At 42.7% G+C, this 19,026-nt stretch overlaps 2 protein-coding genes across 2 annotated transcripts in view; both read right to left on the minus strand.

Moving 5' to 3' along the window:
* The window catches only part of gabrb2a (gamma-aminobutyric acid type A receptor subunit beta2a), a 28,685-nt gene extending 17,258 nt beyond the window's left edge, over nucleotides 1-11,427 (minus strand). The window contains exons 1-3 of the mRNA XM_070836469.1: nucleotides 11,354-11,427; nucleotides 11,144-11,244; nucleotides 10,638-10,705 (exon numbers count right to left, since the gene is read on the minus strand). Of these exons, the coding sequence (XP_070692570.1) occupies nucleotides 10,638-10,705; nucleotides 11,144-11,244; nucleotides 11,354-11,427 (243 nt within the window). The remainder of the gene's footprint in view (nucleotides 1-10,637; nucleotides 10,706-11,143; nucleotides 11,245-11,353) is intronic.
* Nucleotides 11,428-11,769: 342 nt separating this feature from the next.
* Nucleotides 11,770-18,975, minus strand: gabra6a (gamma-aminobutyric acid type A receptor subunit alpha6a). The gene is made up of 10 exons (XM_070836470.1): nucleotides 18,929-18,975; nucleotides 18,746-18,852; nucleotides 18,595-18,662; nucleotides 17,954-18,174; nucleotides 17,768-17,850; nucleotides 17,517-17,660; nucleotides 16,467-16,619; nucleotides 16,109-16,359; nucleotides 14,301-14,545; nucleotides 11,770-12,637 (listed from the first exon to the last, which is right to left on the minus strand). Exons 1-10 carry the CDS (start codon nucleotides 18,973-18,975, stop codon nucleotides 12,616-12,618), a joined length of 1,341 nt encoding a protein of 446 aa, XP_070692571.1. The 3' UTR covers nucleotides 11,770-12,615.
* Between the last annotated feature and the right edge of the window lie 51 nt (nucleotides 18,976-19,026).

Consider the following 19,026-nt stretch of genomic DNA (forward strand, 5'->3'; position numbering starts at 1 on the left):
GCTTTCAAACAAGATCTACTGACTGAACCTTTCAGGTGGGACAATAACAACCAGAGTATGTTTTTTTTCCACTACTGGGAAACATGTCAACCACAGACAACACGTCACCACCACCATGTACCATCTGAACATGGCTCCATAGACGTGCCATGCTGCGTTGTATAGACTCTGCATAGTGAGAAGGTCAGCCAAAAGGTCGTTGGTGGTCTGAAAGGCCACGGCCTGTACTAGGGGCCATGGTAGCTGGGGTTGGGGGGTTAATATTCAACTATCCTCACTTAATTTTGAGACCATAACCAGAGGGGAACTTTCTCAGCTGGCTGACTATTGTCTCACGCTAAAAATATCTGCTTCCACTCAAACGAATGATGCCACTTTCTGCTTTATGGAGACAACACTCCCTCTAATGCAAACGGCCAGTAGATTTCTGCAGCTGTGGCTCATCTCTCTTTTTTTTTTTTTTTTACATTTTTCTTGTTTTTTCTTTTAATTCTGCATCATAAACAACCAAACTACTTAGATTTAGGAGAGAGTTTTCCAGGTTTGACCTCCGTGAGAAAACTGCATCTATACTGTACAGTTTTGTGTTTCTACACATGCTCAGAGATGTTCCAGTAAAATATATCTCCTCCTCTTTCTCTCTCTTTCTCTCTTCCTCTCGTTTCTCTGCTTCTCACACTTAAAAAAAGACTTACACCCACACAGCCTCAGTAAAACACAGCACTGCAGTTGGATCTGCTCTGTTGCAGTGTATTGCAGTGCAATCGATGAGTAGAAAAACAAATTAAAAAATACGGTCCGTGAAACGAGGCCCTTCAGCTTTTACTTCAAGCAGCCATCATCATTACTTATCACAGTGTTTTTATGTTTACCAGCCTTTTCATTTTTTTTGCTGTGACGCTGCAGAGCAATCGCCACTTTCGCTGTTAAACTCTTATCATTCATTGCATGCAGTGTGCTCGACCAGAGCACTGCGTAAAAAGGGCATCTAAAAATACATGAGCTGCTGCCATGTTGATTTTTTCAGGAGTGAAAAGTCAAGCGAGGACGGCCACATCCTTATCCTGTTTTACAAGAGTTCCCACTGAACCTTCCTCTCACACCCGCTCCCTCTCTTTCTCATTATCAGCCTGTCGATCGGATGTCTCTATCACCTTTGGGATCGTTAGCTGCCGCCTGCAGGCTCAGTGTACTTCACCGACCGAGGCAGCATCTCCTGCAGTACGTACCTGTCTCTACTTCCATCCTTTGCCGTGTTGATGAAGGAACACAGAAACACGAGGAGCTACAATGGTCTGAGGGGAAGATGCTGTAACCCTCTCTGACTAAATTAAAAACAGCATCAGCTAGAGTCCCGTGGAAACAATCTGAGCAACATGACTGTTTTAAAGAGGAAATTATTCTACAACATTCATCCTGTATTTCTCTTTTTAGTCCACACTGTTTTTAATATAACTGGAGACATCCTTTGACATTTAGGTGGATACGGTAACAAGGGAGTGTGTCTGCTGTGTCACACACACATTTTGGACTCCTGATGTTTGCATTCATAGCTTTTAATTTGTATATCACATTAACGGGGTATAATTTAGAGCTGCAGCTTAAGATAAGTATTATTATCAAATACAGTAATTACTTTCTGGATTAACTGACAAATGTTTTAGTCTTTGAGATCCCAGAGAGCGGAGAAGTCACAGTTATCCACAGTCCAGTATCAAAATGGCCAAGAATTTTCCAAACAATTGAAAACCCAAGCATATTCCACTTACATATAAAACAGACATAAAACGGAGAAAAGCAGCTAAATCCTCACATTCGAGAAGCCGAAACCAGAAAATGTTTCTACAAGATAAATTACTTGTGCAAATGATTGATTATCAATAAAATCTCATAGTTAATTATCTTTCTATTGAAAAACCGATTCATTGACCCATGGTTTCTGCACCAGCAAGATTTTTACTCACAGTTTGTGACTAAGATCATTTTCAATAGTGAAGGAAAGCCGGTTTTATTCAATAACACAAATCACAAATTTGCATCAAAGGACAATCTGCACAGCTTATGACCCCCCCAAAAAACCTTTAACAGGGGAAAAAATAGAAGAAACCTCATTGTACAGAATGAACTATTGTGGGCAGTAAAAGTGTGTTTTTGACTTTATGAATCATTGTCTGATATCACCCAACTGTAGTTTTGTATCTATAAAATGTGGAGCATTACATTGTGGGATTATTAGCAGTAAACTGGACAACAGCCATCAGTCTTTTTTACAGCGGACACTTTTGACGTGTCATAGTAGGAAAAGTTCACATGTTACCGGTAACGCTGACAATGGCTCTGTTCCATTAAGGCGTCCCAATAAGTCACGACAGTGTGACAGTGAGCCAACATGCACAGGATTCTGACATTAAAGCAGTTAAACGGAATTCAGCCATTATTCATTTTATTATTTACACCTGTGCTTTTCCTGCTGTGACATGTCAACGTGTCCTCAGTGAAAAAGACCCTTTGAATACAAAACCCTTTTGAAATGTTAAATTACCTGAGCGTGGATTAAAGATGCCTGCTGTCATTTGTTCATGTGTGCGTGTGCGTGTGTGTGTGTGTGTACAGTTGCTCATTGTGTATGTCTGGGGGTTTAAGAGTATAGAGATGCACAGCTCCAGCACAGAGAACACCTGGGCCTGCATGCTGCCTCCTGGCTGTGCTGTAAAATGGCAGCGTAATTATGGCCTCACAGATGGTGCTGCTTACCTCCACTTGGACATCACTTGAGCTCAGAGAGGGACACAAAATACAGCTGCCTCCCCTCCCTCTCTCTCTCTCTCTCTCTCTCTCTCTCTCTCTCTCTCCTTACAGTCAGAGTTATTGTTCAAAGAAACCAAAATCAGCTGCCTAAACTACTGTATTGCCGGGGAATGCATTTTGTTTCGTGAAGGGGTAACATGTTGTTCTGTTCTGGTAGTGTGTAGAAATGCAGGAAATTCACGTTGTGTTCATGCAAGCAAAGTAAATCCTTAAATCTGCATGTTCATCTTTTATCTTTTTTTTTTTGTGAGCAAAGAAATCTGCACATCTGCATCTGATATTCATGTCACAATGTTAAGGAAAGGCACACAAGAAAAGCAAAATCCTGTAAGATTGTTTCAGTCTCCTGAACTAAAAATAATTTCTGAGCAACAGCCAAGACATGTAATGTGGTCTGTGTTGAGTCTGTTCCAACACACACAAAAAATGGAGAGCAAGAAGCAGGTGAGGAAGATTTTGCAGCACAAAACTGTAGCAGATAACCGAGAGGGAGGCCATCCCATGCTAGAGCGCCGGTCTCCAAAGCGACCTTCAGTCTCCTTGTCACAAGCACTCCTCAGAAACTCCATTAACATCACAGAGGCGGCCCAGTGAGCATCAGTGAGGGAGACATCTTGTGGAGAGCATCAACATTAAAAAAAAAAAAAGCATGACAGAACTGAATATATTAACAGGATGAAGATACAAACCAGGCCCGGCTAGCTTAAAAAACATCAAGGCTGGTTGCACCGTGACAGTGTCTCACCACAGATATGTTTCTAGGCTAACAAACCCCCATTAAGAATCTGACAGAGTGACAAGGAGTACATTTGTGTTTCCCTGAGAAATCTGACAGGCTACAGTTGTTACGAGACCTCCATTACAACTACATCAGCCGTCACAGTCAACATGGGAGGGAGCTGCCAATAGACGAGCTCAACACAATACACACCGCTCTGTTTGTAGATTTACATCTGAAGACGTTCACTTTTCTATATGATGAAACTATTTTGCCAGTTCGATTTGTATGTTGAACACTTCACTGTTTGTTCTTGTTTTTGAAAAGACACGTCCACCAACACAGTCACTCTCATTTTCAGTTTTAGTAATTTCTCATTTTTTGTACCTAACTAAAAAAAGCAGCATATATATATGTTCATAATGTAAAATGTAAAATTGTACATGAACATTGTCACTATATTGTACTTCATGCCTTTTCTAAACAAAGAAATTGTGAACATGGTTTTAAACTGAAGGCGTGTGTTAAAAAATGAATATATATTTGTTTATATTATTTCTGTATTTTGTCACCGTCATCAAATGTGCTCTTTGTTGCAAAGAGAAAGGTTGCCACCCTAATATTGTTCTTATACTGGGTTTTACTACGGTCAAATTTATTTTCATTTAAAAGGAGAAAAATTGTTTGATATTGTGGTACGTAAGTAAATAAAAATGATAGATAATTAAAAAAATATATCATAACAATAATAAAACCTAAAGGCTGAGAAACATATTGTACCCATGAAGTGCTTCTCTCTCTCCTCTGCAGCTTTGTGGGACCAGACAGACGTCCACCATATTGCTTTCATCTGCTGTGTCGAGTGCTCCAGTAGGATCTGCTGTTAATAACAATGTCTTCAGAGCACGGCTATGAGGAGACGATTCCACGTCTGGGCAATAACAAGCTCGTTTGCAGACATCTCAGCCTCTTGACTGTTTGCTTGACATCTACAGGCTGGAGGAGACGCCACAGCACATGGACTGGTCAAGCTGAGTTTGTTCATTTGCTGTGCTCTCTATGTTTGTGTGTGTTTAAATACAGGCTTCCAATTAAATATTAGGGGTCAAGGGGGCGTTAGTGCGTTCTGAATGAGTTGCCGGCCATACACACCCCGAGGGCAGTGACAACATGGACGCCTTATGACCACAGACTATGCTTATGACTCTCTTTCCAATGGGTCTTTTTTCAGTTACTTAGCTTCAGTGGAGAAAGTGCCTGACAGAATCATTAAGGGAGTCGTCAGCACATTAAAGGCTTTTAATGGAGCTGGCTAACTTACTCCTTGTTCTAAGACATGCAGTTTCTTTGTTCCCCGTACCGACCATTAATGACAGAATATCACGACTAATTTAAACTTGGCGTAACTTCGCTCTTCCAGTGGGACTCTAAGTGTTGACAATGAAAGTGAAATGACAAAGCAGTCAAGGAAAATAGGAACTATTTTAAATCTGATTGATTAATTTAGATAAGGTGCATTAGAAGAAATGCAGCAAATCCATTATAATAAAAAAAAAGACACATGAGCTTTTAAGATTAAGATTACCATAAGCATTGATTAACTGTATGTCATCAAACCTTTCTTTGCCAGGCTTTACTTTCAAATATACTTCTCTTCTGACATTGTTTTATCTTCAAATGAACCCAGTCTCCCTGGACTAAACATTTGACAGAGAACCCAGTGTGCATGTAAGAAAGCTGCAGGATTAAGTGTTGTTCTTGTGCTGTAATTATGCTGCTGACCATATTAATCTGTTGCTCTGTGTCCACTCAGCATAACTAATGACATTGTTCTGGACAACCTGCATTCTTGTCTTGAGCTTTTTGGAAAGCTCAGCAGAGCAAACAGAGCAGGCAGAATCAAAGCTGCACCAGCTGAAGGAGGAGACAAAATCTGTATTTAAATGTTAAGATATTGTGAATATATCTATATAAAACGTGCATGGGTTGTAGTTTTGATTTGCACCAAACTCAGAAAAGAAGAAGTGACACAGAATTAAGATTCTGCGTTATTTCTGATCAGAATTGAAACACTCAATTTATTGATCAGTTGATCAACAGAAGATTCTGATAATCGACTAATTGTTTAAGTCATTAAGTCCGTTTTTTTGTGGGTTTTTTTTTTTTTCAAAAATGCAAAACATTTTCTGGCTCCAGCTTCTCAAGTGTGAGAATTTTCTGTTTTTCTCTGGTTTATATGTAAATGTGGCTCTAATGAAGTGTGATGGGCATTTTTCACTATTTTCAGACATTTTAAAGAGTAAAAGATTAATTGAATAATTGAAACAAATAATTAATAATTCAATAATTAATGGTTAGCTGCTGCTCTAGTTCTGATACTGTAACCATTAACATTTTTGTGTCATTTCTTGTATCGTCACCATTTATTAAAAAAGCTAAATATCAACAAAATGCAAAAACAACAAGAATCTGGCCTCTCTCCAGAGACGGAGCAGCCTTCACCTGGATTATTAATGTTAAAAACCTTTAAACAGTGCCTAGAAAAAGAGGCCTTGTTTGCTTTTCCTTGACTTCCCTCGATCCACCAAAAAAGGCTGCGTTGTCATGGCAACACTGAGTAAAAATAACACAAGCTTATTTTCCACAAGCTGAAAATAAAATGGAACAGGATCAGTTTGGACAAACAAGATCAAAATGGTTGCTAATTCACAGACACAAGAAGCTGCATCTATCACACGGATGCAGTGTAATGTCAAGGCCGGCGTCGTGCCCCCCCTGGTCATCGGCTCCCGTCATCTGACGGCCAGATCCCCTTACTCATGTAAAGAAACCAGCGCTTGTCAGGATAATGATCGTAATAAAGGGAGTGCTCACGCCCCACTAATTCCTCCATCCCAGAAGCCACCACAGCTGGTTTGTTTAAATCTTTTAATTCACAGCCAGCTAATTAACATTCAGAGAACAGTATTAAAGTACAGGCAGTGCCGCTTAACAACCACCAACCTCAGGTATTTTACATGTAATTAACAAGCAAGAGGAAGAAAAGACGAAGAGTGGAAATACTCATTTACGTCCCACCTTATTCCGAGTGCATCTTCTAGCTGCACTCAACATATGGATGTATGCTGAGGACGTTATTATGCAGCACTGATGCATTGCTGAGACAACAGACTCAACTTGTATTTAATCAGCTGCACTGGCTGTGTGCAGAACACTTTTTAATGCACCGTAACCAGGGTTCGGTTCCTGGATCTGTGATTTCAGCAAAAACAAACAGCATTATGCAAATGCAATTTCAGCTGCTAAGTGAGGGAGATGAGTGATGGAGCGAGATGCCAGCGCTGAATAGACAAAGATAAACTGGGAGGGGGGTCGGATGGGGTGGGCTGGGGGGGGGGGTCTCAGCCATGATATCATAACTGTGCCATATTTTGCACTAACCCCAGTGAGTCAGCACAGCCCACCCAGCGAGGATGTGTGGTCACACCTCGGACTCGGAGGACACTTCCCTCTCAAAATAGCACATCTGTAATGTCATGCAGGCAAGGCTGCTACCTCGCTGCTGACTGACCTGCACATTTTTATTGCCCGACAACATGGCTGACCTTTGAGCCTCAACGGGCCTTCGTTGCGGATCACACTGGAATGCACAAAAAAATGACTCCACTATGGCACGTACACATGTGAGCCGAGCTCCTGCATGTGAGCGTCACACAGAGAGAGAGAAGCAACAAAAACTACAAGCCCCATTACGTACCCAAACACCACCTCAACAACCATCATGCCCTTCATGTCAGCATAGAAGAAAAATGCCACAATGGCTTCAATCAGCCCCAACCAAAATGCAGAGTTCATTCTCCACCAGAGGCTTTTTTATCTTTAATTAGAGGAGCGAGCAGCTGTCTACAACCCAAAACCTGCTCGCCGCCATGATGGCAGGCCTGCTCTCAAACAATTATATCACATTCAGTCATATTCTTCCACTTCTGACAGCAAATGACTCAATTTTCCCTCAGCTATGTTTTCTGTAGGTGCTAAATCTCATCTTCATTTGAAAAGAAGATTAATGGGGTATGGATTTGGTCGGTGCTTTCTTTAGAAACAATTCAGATTTATCAGAATCTACTTTATATTTACAGCTTTTACAATTTCTGCCCTGATTTGAAGTCTGTGGAATCAGAAGACTGTGTCTAACTAAACAACACTTCCCCTTGCCATACCTAACAGTACCAGAAGAAAGTTTCTAGTATTTCTAGTCTTCAAGAACAAGGTTCCCTTGAATTACTAGTTATGAAAAGGGCACAGCTTCATCCTTCTGATTCTAATTCTGATCAGTCCTTTAAGTAATTTTATGATCACAAAATCTCCACTGACAGCTTTCCAAATGTGTTTTTTTTAATTTTATTTATTTATTATGATAATAAACTGAAAATCGAGGGTTTTGGGAGGCATTAACATTGTCTCAGGGGACATTTGTCACTTTTTGCTGACAAAACAATTGATCAAGTAAATAATTGGCAGATTAGTTGCAGCCTTAGATTGATAAATCCTAAAATTTGCTCCCTGCAGAGCCTCGTTTTTAACCCCTCAAACCTCAGTGGGCTTGTCATTACAAACTCGTGCTGTGCAGCCAAATATTGTTCAAAATGATTCTAAATGATTGTCGACTTCTCGAAGATCTCTAACATACCAAATATTTCAGCCGTTCAGGCTTTTGAGGAAAAAAATCCATTTGTGCGGCCATCTTGGGTTTGAGTGTTTCCCCCAGTCAGACCATCATACAGCTTCACTGGGGATCAGGAACAAGCTGATGGAGCATAAATGTGTGATAGTGTCTGATTTTTCCAACCTTAAAGCCACTTAAGTAGAAAAAATGGAAGCTGTGTGTTGAGGGGTTAATGAAGTGCTGGCTCCAGCCCTCTTGTGGCAACACGGGGTCTGCAGTAACTTTGCCTCGGCTTCCACCAGGATGCAGACATCATTAGAGGAGACGGCGAAACTCATTGCAGTAACCTTCACCTCTCTCCCATCCCGTTCTTCACAGCCTTCACCAGTTTCATCCTCGCCTCTCTGTGTTGTTTTTCCCTCTCAGCACTTTAATCTTAAAAAGCGGCTGCCCCTGATGAGGAAGATCAAAGCAGCCCCGCACCGCTCACAGGTCACCAACTCCATCCTCGTGATCACACTGCACGGTGATATTATTGATTTCTCTGAGATCAATCTCGTCCTCTATTGTACCAAAGAGAGCTGGACGTTCAGAAAGGAGGGGGAGGAGATTCCAACCTGTTATGTAAGTCGCAGGAAGGATTTTTCACAAGGTAACAACAACGTGTGGAACACAAGTCCACTGAGGTTTGGGATGTTTTTTTGTTTTTTTACTTTTCATCTAAATTTGTCTGTCGTGTCAGAGGGACGCCTGTGCAGATCTGGCAGGGAGAGCTTTTCTGAGAAATGAGCGAGATGAACGCTCTCTCATAGCCACAGGGAGTTGCATGACGTCAGCCGCCATTCACTCTTTGTGCACAGTTTTGTGTTTTGTTACACACACACACACACGCGCGCGAATGTATGAAGCAGTGTTTTTTTCCAGATGAATGGTTGCATAGATGCCCAGTTCTTAAGGAAGATAACCCTTTGGAGCAAGGCAGAGGTGGATTACATGGCTGCTGAGCTCAGAGTCACAGCCAGGGATCCAGTCAAAGTGGTGGGAGGGGAGGATGGAGGAGGGAGAGAGAGAGAGAGAGAGAAAGGGAGTGAGGGGTTTCTATTTCAAATCTCCCCGGACCCCCAAGGCACTTCCGTTCTGGCTGCATCCTCCACCAAAATAAATCATTTCCATCAAAGGAAAAGCTCTGACCATTCAGTGCTTCTCCTCATCCAAACCAAACTCACATACGCTGCTGTGTTCATGTGCTAAAAACTCAAATGACCACGAGATACGCAGATTTGACAGGCTGCCAGATCAAAATCTGACGGGCAAAATTAACTCGACATCAACTTCAAAATGGCTCAATTAATAATAGAAAACACATCTCCTTCCACTCCTACTGGCAAACTTGTTTTTCATGCTCTTATATAACATCTCTATTATGTTGCTCCATGGAGAGGCTGCTTTGTAAATGATCTTTTCTCACACTCTGGATTCTCTGCAAAGGCTACCCTTAATATTTTTCTGAATGCATCAAAAATCACATGAGCCCAAGCAGCCATCCCACACCAGAAACAGAGTGGATTTAATGCAGCAGAGGTACACTGAGGTGGTTAAAATAGCCCTCAGTTTCATGTCTGTCTGTCTGTCTGTCTGTCTGTCAGTCACACGGATCAATAGGTGGTGCTCATGCATGGGCTGCTGAACTTTTCCCCCTGTCCTCTCCAAGTCACACATGACGTTCATCTCTGTGCACCAGAGCTCCCTGCTTTTTTTTTTTTTTTTTTTTTTTTGTTGCAATGCTGTGTGACAAGACATGTATTATTAACGAACTGCTTACGTCATCTGACAAGTAGGGGGAAGATCATTTATGCAGACGGTGATGATGTGAAAGGCTCAAAAACACCAAAAGATGCCGGTTTGGAGAAGAGGAGGGTGTTTTTGTTTTTTTTTTAATTCATTTTGTAGGTAAATGCATGGAGAGGAGAGAGGAGAGGGGAGGAGGAGGAGGGGGTACGTGTCAACAAAATTACACCACCGAAGCTTGACAATGTGAAGCAGTCAGGAGCGCACGCACGCACACACACACACACACACACACACACACAGATGCGCGCGCGCACACACACAAACACGTAGCTCACCGCGCGCGCAGCCGTGGCTGTGCGTCCGAGTGCGCCAGTGAGTGTGTGTTTTGAATTCAAATGCAGCAACACACCAGAGCTGCAAATGCGGAGAGTGAGAGGAGGATGGCGATGATGTGTTTGGGAACGGAAGCCTTCACATTTTTTTTTCATCCACCCAAGTGAAATGTATTCACGAAGAGCCTCGACCTGGCTCACGGTATCTCGGCACAATCGCACACACTGACCCGTGATAAGTAGCCCACTTCAGAGGTATCCCAGCCGTGCCAGGCACCACTGGCAACATTAAGCGGGGTAATAATCATGAAGATGCACCTACCATATTGACTTCAGAGACCATGTCTATGCTGGCTATGTCTATATTCATTCCCACGGCCACCGGCGCACCTGTGAAGGAAAGGAGGCATTAATACAAGACATATGAATAATTCTCTCATCATGTAAATTTAACAAATTCGTGACGCGCGCTCAGGTTCCTCTCTGCTCTCCTCCACCTACAGGAGACTAGTGCATCATCAGCCGGAGCAACAAAAAAAAAAAAAAATCTTCACGTTTAACACGCAGATGAGCTTAAATGCTGTTTAATTTCATCTTTTTAGTGGAATAATCAAACATTGATGAGCAGGATCGATCACGTTAAAAGCCTGTCTTATCTCCTCATCAAATGAAATATGCACATCATTTCTCATAGCCTAATTGGAAAGGCCTATTTGGCTGTGAAGGGATGATTATGTAAATTAAAGCAGATTTTGCGATTCATTAAACATGTATTGCACGTCAGGTGGGCGTGAAAACATGACAGTCCGTTTTCAATTTGCTCGTTACCTCCGAAATCTGGCCTCAACCGAATGTCGTATCCTTTCATCAGTCTGTCCACTGTTTCTTTTACCAGAGGCATATTGCTCGGGTCTTTGATATCCTTGACGCTGGGGAGAAAAAGGTGGTGTAATGCACAGTAGCTTATTAATATCACAAGTCGGGCATGCGTTAACAGAGGCTACATGACATGCAAGACAAAGGACCAAACGAGATTACCTTTGAGCCCAGACGAAAGTCACTAGTAAGGAAAAAGTCAAAATCCCAAAGTGGTTTTTCCTGATCCTCCCCATCGCAACAGCTTTTGAGGTGGTTTCGCGATGCGAGTGAGGAGAGCGCACATCCAACTTACTCCAGACAGTGCAGAGGAGCCAATGAGAGGCGCATGCGTGCAGCCAGCCCAAGATCAAAGAGTGGAGACTGATGATGGTGGATGAGCAGTTTCCATTGCAGAGAAAAATATTAAAGGGACAAGTGGTTGTGCGTAATGAAGAGACAAGCGTTTATGCCAAGAAGTGAAATGAACATCAACGGCGTTAATTTTTGGGCTTGTTCTATTCTCATGTTTATTTCAAGTCAGATGCGTTTGTGTGTTTATTGACAAGGTCAAACAAGGAGGTGCACTGTAGGGCTGAAGTGGTCAAAATGTTGAGATCAAGTTTATTCCTTCAGTTTTGATGTTACTGGGCAAGTAAAGTGACTAAAGAGAGATCAACACATCACAGGTCAACACTTTCCGTACAAACATCTGCGCCCAACAATCATGAACCATCCGTACAAAAATAGAAAATTAATGTCATCAACACCCATGGGTATTATATCCTACTCTTCCCTGCAATGTTTTCAGAGGACCTGCAGTGGATCTGAAAATGCAAAGGGAGCACCGGAGCAGAAAGGTGGGATGGAAAACACAATCCCACAATTCATTTTCTCAGGTTTGAGTACATTTTTGAAGCCGCGGGGAGGGATGCGAGCCTCCTCTAAATTGCCTTTGATCTTGTTGTAGTGGGAGCTGTGCTTCTGTAGAGGGCAGGCTTCTGAAAGCATTGGTTCACTGTTGCATCACCACCAGTTACAGCCATCATAGATTATATCATCCACTTCTTTTTGATGTGTTTCTTGGTTTGTGTGTGCGTGTCTAAGTGTGTCTGAGCGCTATGCATACTGTATGTGTGTGGCGTCTGTCTCGGTCCGGGGGCCCGAGAAGTTGTTGTGTGTACGCGGCGGGCTTTAAAGTGACTGAGGCCCGTGAAGGGCAGCTCTTCATCTGCTGATCAGAACACAAGTGGGCAGTGGTCACAGCCTGTGAAATGAATAGACGTGCGGCACGAGAATAAATGAGTTTCTGATTCATTTCCTCTGTCAGATGAGAGCAGAGTGACTGCTGAGAGCTTGTTCACAGAGAGGGAGAGGAGGGTGAGGTGAGGCTGGCTGGGATGCTGAAGGTCTCTCCGGCTGCACGTGCCCATCTCCAGGTCCTCTCAGTTCTGAAGATCCACGTCCCTGCAAGACCAGAAGACGCAGCGGAGGGCAAAATGTGAGAGGAGCGTGCAGACACCTCTCTTCTCTTTTCATATTCAGAGTCTGCAGCATACCACACAGCCCAAACTGTTACTGTGCTCCCTGTCCTCTCACTGCCGTCTTCAAAAAGTACCAAGCAAGAGACGTGGAGAAAATATGTAAAGGGAATAGATGTGATGCAGCTGTTCTCCTGCTCTCCATCTTGTCTCTCTCATTATTCTGCAGAACGTTATAAACAAAACAACCATAAAAATTCTCTGACAGGAACATGAGAAGCATGATGAGCAGATTTGCGCTCCCCAGTGTTACATAACACATCTCTCTCCCTCTCTTTTTGCACTGTATCTCTCTCTCTTTCTTTCCTGGACATGGAGCTTTGTGTTCTATAAGTGGCTCACTTATGAGCGGGAAAGGGACTCGTTGCTTTTTCATGTGCTTAATTTACAAAGTGAGCTCTGGTTTATTTTGCCAGTGAGACCTGCTCGCCACGGAGAGACAGTTGTCATTAAAATGGCTGGGGCTTTGCTAGCCCTCAGGTAGACCTTATATAAAAGAGGAGAGAGATTGATGCATAGTTTTCTTCTCAAATCAACTGAGCGCCCAGCCCTTTTTGTATTGTAAATCTATGATGATGATAAAAGCCACAGTGCTGGCGTCAATGCAGCAACAACGCCACCTAACATCATTCTTCTCTTTTTCCTTTTTTTTTTTTCGCCTACAACTCCCGGGGCTGTTTCAGCATTAGAAATTATTGATGTCTTTACTGCCTAGATAAAAGTCTTTGACAAAAACTGTGGGTAGTTATTGTTCCACTGAAGCTATCATAATTAGAGCAGAGTGAGACAGGTTTGTCAGTCTTTGAGATACAAAGTAAGCATGCATAAATATCCTTCGTCCATTGTCAGATCTTTTTTTTTCCCTTTTTACCTCATTTGTGCAGGAATACTGGACGTGTGTCTCTATGCTATTTTTACTATTTTGCATGAGAGGCTTTTTGGATCAGCTGCCTTGTCATGTAAAACTCAGAAGGTTAAAGGTTAAACTCCAAAATGGAAGCTTACTTGTAAGATGGGTAAAAACACTAGCAGCCTGTATGCTCACGTCAGTGGTTCCAAATGATGGGACTAGGACCTCCCCCAAGGGTCACAAGATAAATATAAAACTTACTATGGGTTAAAACTCTGTTTATCTTTCAGACTTCGCTCAGATTTTACGTTTTCCCTGACAAATAATGTGCAGAGAAATAATCATTCTTTCATAAATGTTTAACATATTTAACCAGTTACAGGAAGATATGTCGGGGACTATATTTTCAGGTGTGGATTGATACACGTTTGGTGCACAAGTGAGTATTTATGGCACCAGGAAAGCGTACGGTGTGTGGGATTAACTCAGAATAAACTACAGTGTCCATGTTAACCATAACAAAGGAACATGTGATCCACTTTCTGGATGTCTATGGCACAGACAAAGTCAACATATATCAGGCTTTGGCTACACAGGCAAATCTTGTTAGTAGGATCAATTCACTGTTGGTTTTGGATTTGTTGATAATAATTAGAAAAATATAGACTATTATCAGATGCTTATAACTGTACCAAGATGGATGTAAATGTACCAAGACACGTGAATGTGACTGCTGTACCTGGCCTCCTCCATGGTGTCCTTGGCCAGGTAGATGTACCAGTAGACTAGGTTGAAGAGGGCGAAGCCCAGTGGGAAGAGGATGCGGGAGTACTTGTCGATGGGGCTGGTGCCGGCCAGTTGTGGGATTTGAGGAAAAGCTGAGCCCTGCTGGAGGAAGATCGGCAGCGGAGGAGCATTTCCTTGCTCACCGAGATACAGCGAGTGGTTTCTTTTCTTCAGGCCTTCATGAGGGCTGTTGTCCGACTGGTGGGAGGAGGGCGCAGGTGATTTGGAGGAAAAGCAGGAAGAAGTGAGACGGGGTTAGTGTGAGTTTTCTGCTCAGTGAGAGAAAATGGTAGGTAGTGTAAAAAAAGAGCTGTGAATCTCTGGACAGCTCATGTATGGTGATTTTAACACGCTGGAATCATGTATATAAGGCTGGAAGCAACGTTTTTTCCCACAGGAGCTTTCTCTCAATGGCATGCCAACATCCCTATAGAACGCAGCAGGTAGTTTGCTGGATGCCCATAGGATGGTTAGGAGATTATGCAGGGAGGAGTGCTGGAGTTGTTCTCTGTTCTCACACTGAGGCTATTTTTAAAGCATCTAACCATGAGCCCTACACGTGAGACAGATCCCAGGAGGACGCAGTGGTGGCTTACTGTATTAGCATAAAGCATATAGCTGGAGATGAGAGCACTACAACAGCACATATTACTATTTAATGTGTGGTGTGCCCTGAATGGGAAGAATGGAAGAAGCAGGGTGACTACTTGGAAATGCATAGAAAAAGACCTCCTATCTGTGGCATGATTTCCTTTTCCCTGCATCTCAGTCTGGAGCTGATGGCTTCCTGTTCATTTTCAGCATCACTGCATCAAACTCTCTGCAACACTGAGGAGACTCTGCACCTCCACTCACTCTTATTAGCCATGAAAATTCATTTGAGATACCACGTGATATAAATCAGACCCCTTCTTCTGGTGATATCACAAGCTGATGTTGCTGAGCAGGTTGCTTTCATGCCAAGTTTAGGAACAAAACATACTATCCCACAGTCACTTGTTATGGTACAAAGTCTGGCAGTAAAGATTTATATTTATCCTTGTTTATAACCAGGAACCCATTGCATTATTGTTTTCTCCAGTCAATGATAATCGTCACTGCAGACAATCAGGTCATAGAGAAAAGCATGTGCATTGTACAGACAATGTTGTACAGGCCTTTTTTTTTTTACCATTTTGAACAAATAGTTTAACAATTTGGAAAAAACACTTATTCACTTTGGTGTTGAGCATTTGACGATAAGATTGACAACACTCTTGTGTTTGCACATTGAATATGCTGCAACCAGCTGATTAGCTTAGCTTAACATTAAGGCTGGAAACAGGGTAAAATAAATAGCTAAGGTGGTGGCCTCATATTTACTGTACAGACAAAGGCGTAATCCAAAAACAGCGAACTATTTCTATAACCTTTAGAATATATTCTGTATATTGTGTTTTTCATGTCTTTGTCATATGTAAATACTGTCTTACTATGAGTGATGTCCTACATGAGCACAAGATTAGTTGTTGTTTCACATGTGAGATATCTGTAGTTGGAAAAATGTGATGTCACACATTTCCTGGCACCAATTTTGCATTAGAATTTAAATTTGATGATGGTTGTTGAGTTGGAAATGAGCTGAGATTTTGACTGTGAAGCTACCAATAGACCAATCCAGTGCTGGGACATAAAAATTAAACTAAATGATTTAATGAATTAAACAGTCACCATGTTGTAAAGATCAACTTGTATAACTTCGACATAAAGTCAGCTGCTCACCAAAACTGTGTCACCATCCTCGCTGCTGGTAGCCAACACCTCCAGCTTGTCTTGTCTAGCTTTCTGCTTCTTCAGACGGTTGGCCTGCAGGGTGGCAAAGTAGTTTACTGCTGCAAACTCAATGAGAGCCGATGCCACAAAGGCAAAACACACAGCGATGAACCAATCCATGGCAGTGGCATAGGCTACTTTGGGGAGAGACTGACGGGCGCTGATGCTCAAGGTGGTCATGGTCAGCACTGTGGTGATGCCTGGAGGAAGACAAGTGTTTATGAAAGACTCTTGGAGATATGTTATGATATTAAACATGCTTAGTACACATCAATTTTGCCAAACGCCAGTGGGAGGAGGGGCATACCAGCAACTGTGCGTGCAGGAACTGACTCTTTGTTGATCCAAAAAGAGACTTGTGACAGCACGACCACCATTATAAGAGGGATATACGTCTGTATGAGGTAGTAGCCCAGCTTCCTCTGGATGTGAAAATGGACCACCTGCACAGAGTAGTGACCTGCAAGATAAACAGAACGTGTGAAGAGAGCAACCCCAAGGGACAGAGCAGGGTAGCACAGAATAAATGCCCTTGCCTGCCCTTGAAACAGGGTAGCTGCTGAGAGAAACATTTAGATGCACTGCTGCTGTGAGGACTGGAAGAGCTTGCTAACTGCAAGACAGCATTTGAGAGACAAGAGGAAGGAAGGGAGGAAGGACAAAAAGGAGGAGGGAGCACAGCAGACATTTGGAAATGGGATAAAGTCAAGAGGAAGGAGCGAGTGAGGAGGGGGATGAAGGAGAGCAGAGCAGTGTCATTATGCGTAACACTGCCCTGCTCTGTCTAAACGCATGCATGCAGACATTCACAGACCAAAAACATGCTGCATCATGCACACACACACACACACACACACACACACACACAGAGGTTCACTCTATCTCCCTGTGTTTTCTAAATGGGTATCATCTTCACGTTTTTGAGCCTGCCTCATCCTTTTCCTCTCTATTCCAGGAATCTGCTGGGTTCACAGCAGGGGTGCACTTCTCCTTCTTCTGCTGAGAAATGAAACACACACACACACACACACACACACACACAACTCCATTCTTCCTCCTCTCCGTCAGTGCATTCACTGGGCTTTAAACCCCATAGTTCTTTTTTAAGGCGCACTGTACGCATTAGGCCTGACCACTTAAGCATCTTACAGTAGATGGCTGCTCAAGGAAGTCTTTGCCCTTATATCGACTCTCTCGTCAGGGAGTAATGGACACTAGTGCAGAGTTTGCAGAGACTCGTCTGGCCTCTCTCTGGTCTCAACTGCTCATCTTTTAGAATCAAATTTCCAAGCAAATGGCACAGCAATAACAGCATCCTTATAAGAAGAGCATGGTGATGGCTGACAGTGAGCGTTACCTGTGTTTGATTTGAATATCTCGCTGGACAAAGTCTGTCCCACCAGATCATACTGCAGGAGACTCATCGACTCTTTGGGACACTCGACAGATGCTATCGGCCCCTTCCTCCAGGTAAAAATGATCTCACTGTTTGTGTAGGCATCTAAAAAATGCAAAGGCAATTTGGAAAAAAAAAAAGAAAAGTTAGACACATCTATGAATTTGCACATTATTTGTCTGTCTATTTATGAGCACATCTGTTTTACTTACAGCTTCCAAACCTGAGAGGACAGGTGTGGCCGTCCATGGGGAAGTCCATCAGCCTCATTGGACACTCTGCGCCGATCGTCAGTCTAACAGTAAGAGAACATTAAAAAAAAAAAAAGCCTCAGTTGTGTTTTCCCATCAACCACAGAAGATCTCATCCGTAACAATAACTGTACAGTGTCTGATCACCTCATGGTGTAGAGGACCGTCCCGTTCTGCATGATGCGGAACAGTTTGTTGGGTGTGGTTGTGTTATGAGATATGGACTTCCTGGAATTTCGGAAGAAAGTGTCTGGCGTCCAGATCTTGTCCACCATGCGGTTGTTCAGGCTGAGAATTTTAGTGGGGCCCTCAAATTTTAGCCGCTCATCAACCCACATCTGACGGAAGAACATGTCCATGGTGTACTCCTGATGCATGATCGTAACATGTTAGTAAATCTTTATGTTGACTGCACCATACTACCTTAAATTTTCACTCTAAACATAAACCTGTGTCCACTCCAAACATGCAGTCCCTGCCACTCATTAGCATGCATAATACTGGAGAGCCATTTCCACTTGCAGTGGAAGGTGAGGAAGAGATGATGAGGCAATGATGGATGTCACTCATCCCAGATAATCATTAATCAATTCATTCAGCCATTCCCTCTGTCTGACATGTTGTCATATTGATTTAGAGGCCATCAATAATGGAGTTATAGGGCTGGTCAAACAGATTAAAGCTCATTAGATGGTCTCATGGCAGACTGCCCATAAGGCAGATATTCAGTGGTCACTGAAGCGCTGTTATCTCCCACAGTCAGCACATATACAGCAGTAACATCTTACCATCTCAACATCTGAAACGGGTCCAAAGCTGGTGACAAAGATGTCCGTTTTCACCTCAGTGACACCACCTGATGCACAAAAAATAGTCAAGCACGGTGTATTTCATTTGTCTTAAATATATATGTCAAGGATTTAGGATTTAAAGAATTGCCTCCAGATCCAGGTCTCAGTCTGTTGTCATAACCATCCAAAAGTCGATCCAAAATGCGAGTGATGTTGTCCGAGTAAATCTTCTCATTTCCACTTACATTACCAAGACTGCAGAGAAACAAAAGGTTAAACCCACAGGCTCATTGTAGTCTGACTCACGTTCAAGCTGAGAGGGAAGACTTACCTTATCCAGCAGATAAAAGTAACTAAGGTGAATGTCAGGACGGCCATCCTGGGCAGCAGCATGTAACACCAACTCTGCAGTCAGCTCTATGATCACCT

The sequence above is a fragment of the Pempheris klunzingeri genome, chromosome 9 (genome assembly GCF_042242105.1).
Source record: "Pempheris klunzingeri isolate RE-2024b chromosome 9, fPemKlu1.hap1, whole genome shotgun sequence".
Taxonomy (NCBI): Eukaryota; Metazoa; Chordata; class Actinopteri; order Acropomatiformes; family Pempheridae; genus Pempheris; species Pempheris klunzingeri.

Excerpts from the sequence above, each read along its gene's own strand:
- gabra6a (XM_070836470.1), bottom strand. The coding sequence starts at position 18,975 with ATGGCCGTCCTGACATTCACCTTAGTTACTTTTATCTGCTGGATAAG. Across the intron at positions 16,360-16,466 it reads TCCTGCACGCACAGTTGCTG|GCATCACCACAGTGCTGACC; the intron begins GTATGCCCCTCC and ends GTCTTCCTCCAG. Across the intron at positions 14,546-16,108 it reads AGGATGGTGACACAGTTTTG|TCGGACAACAGCCCTCATGA; the intron begins GTGAGCAGCTGA and ends TCCTCCCACCAG.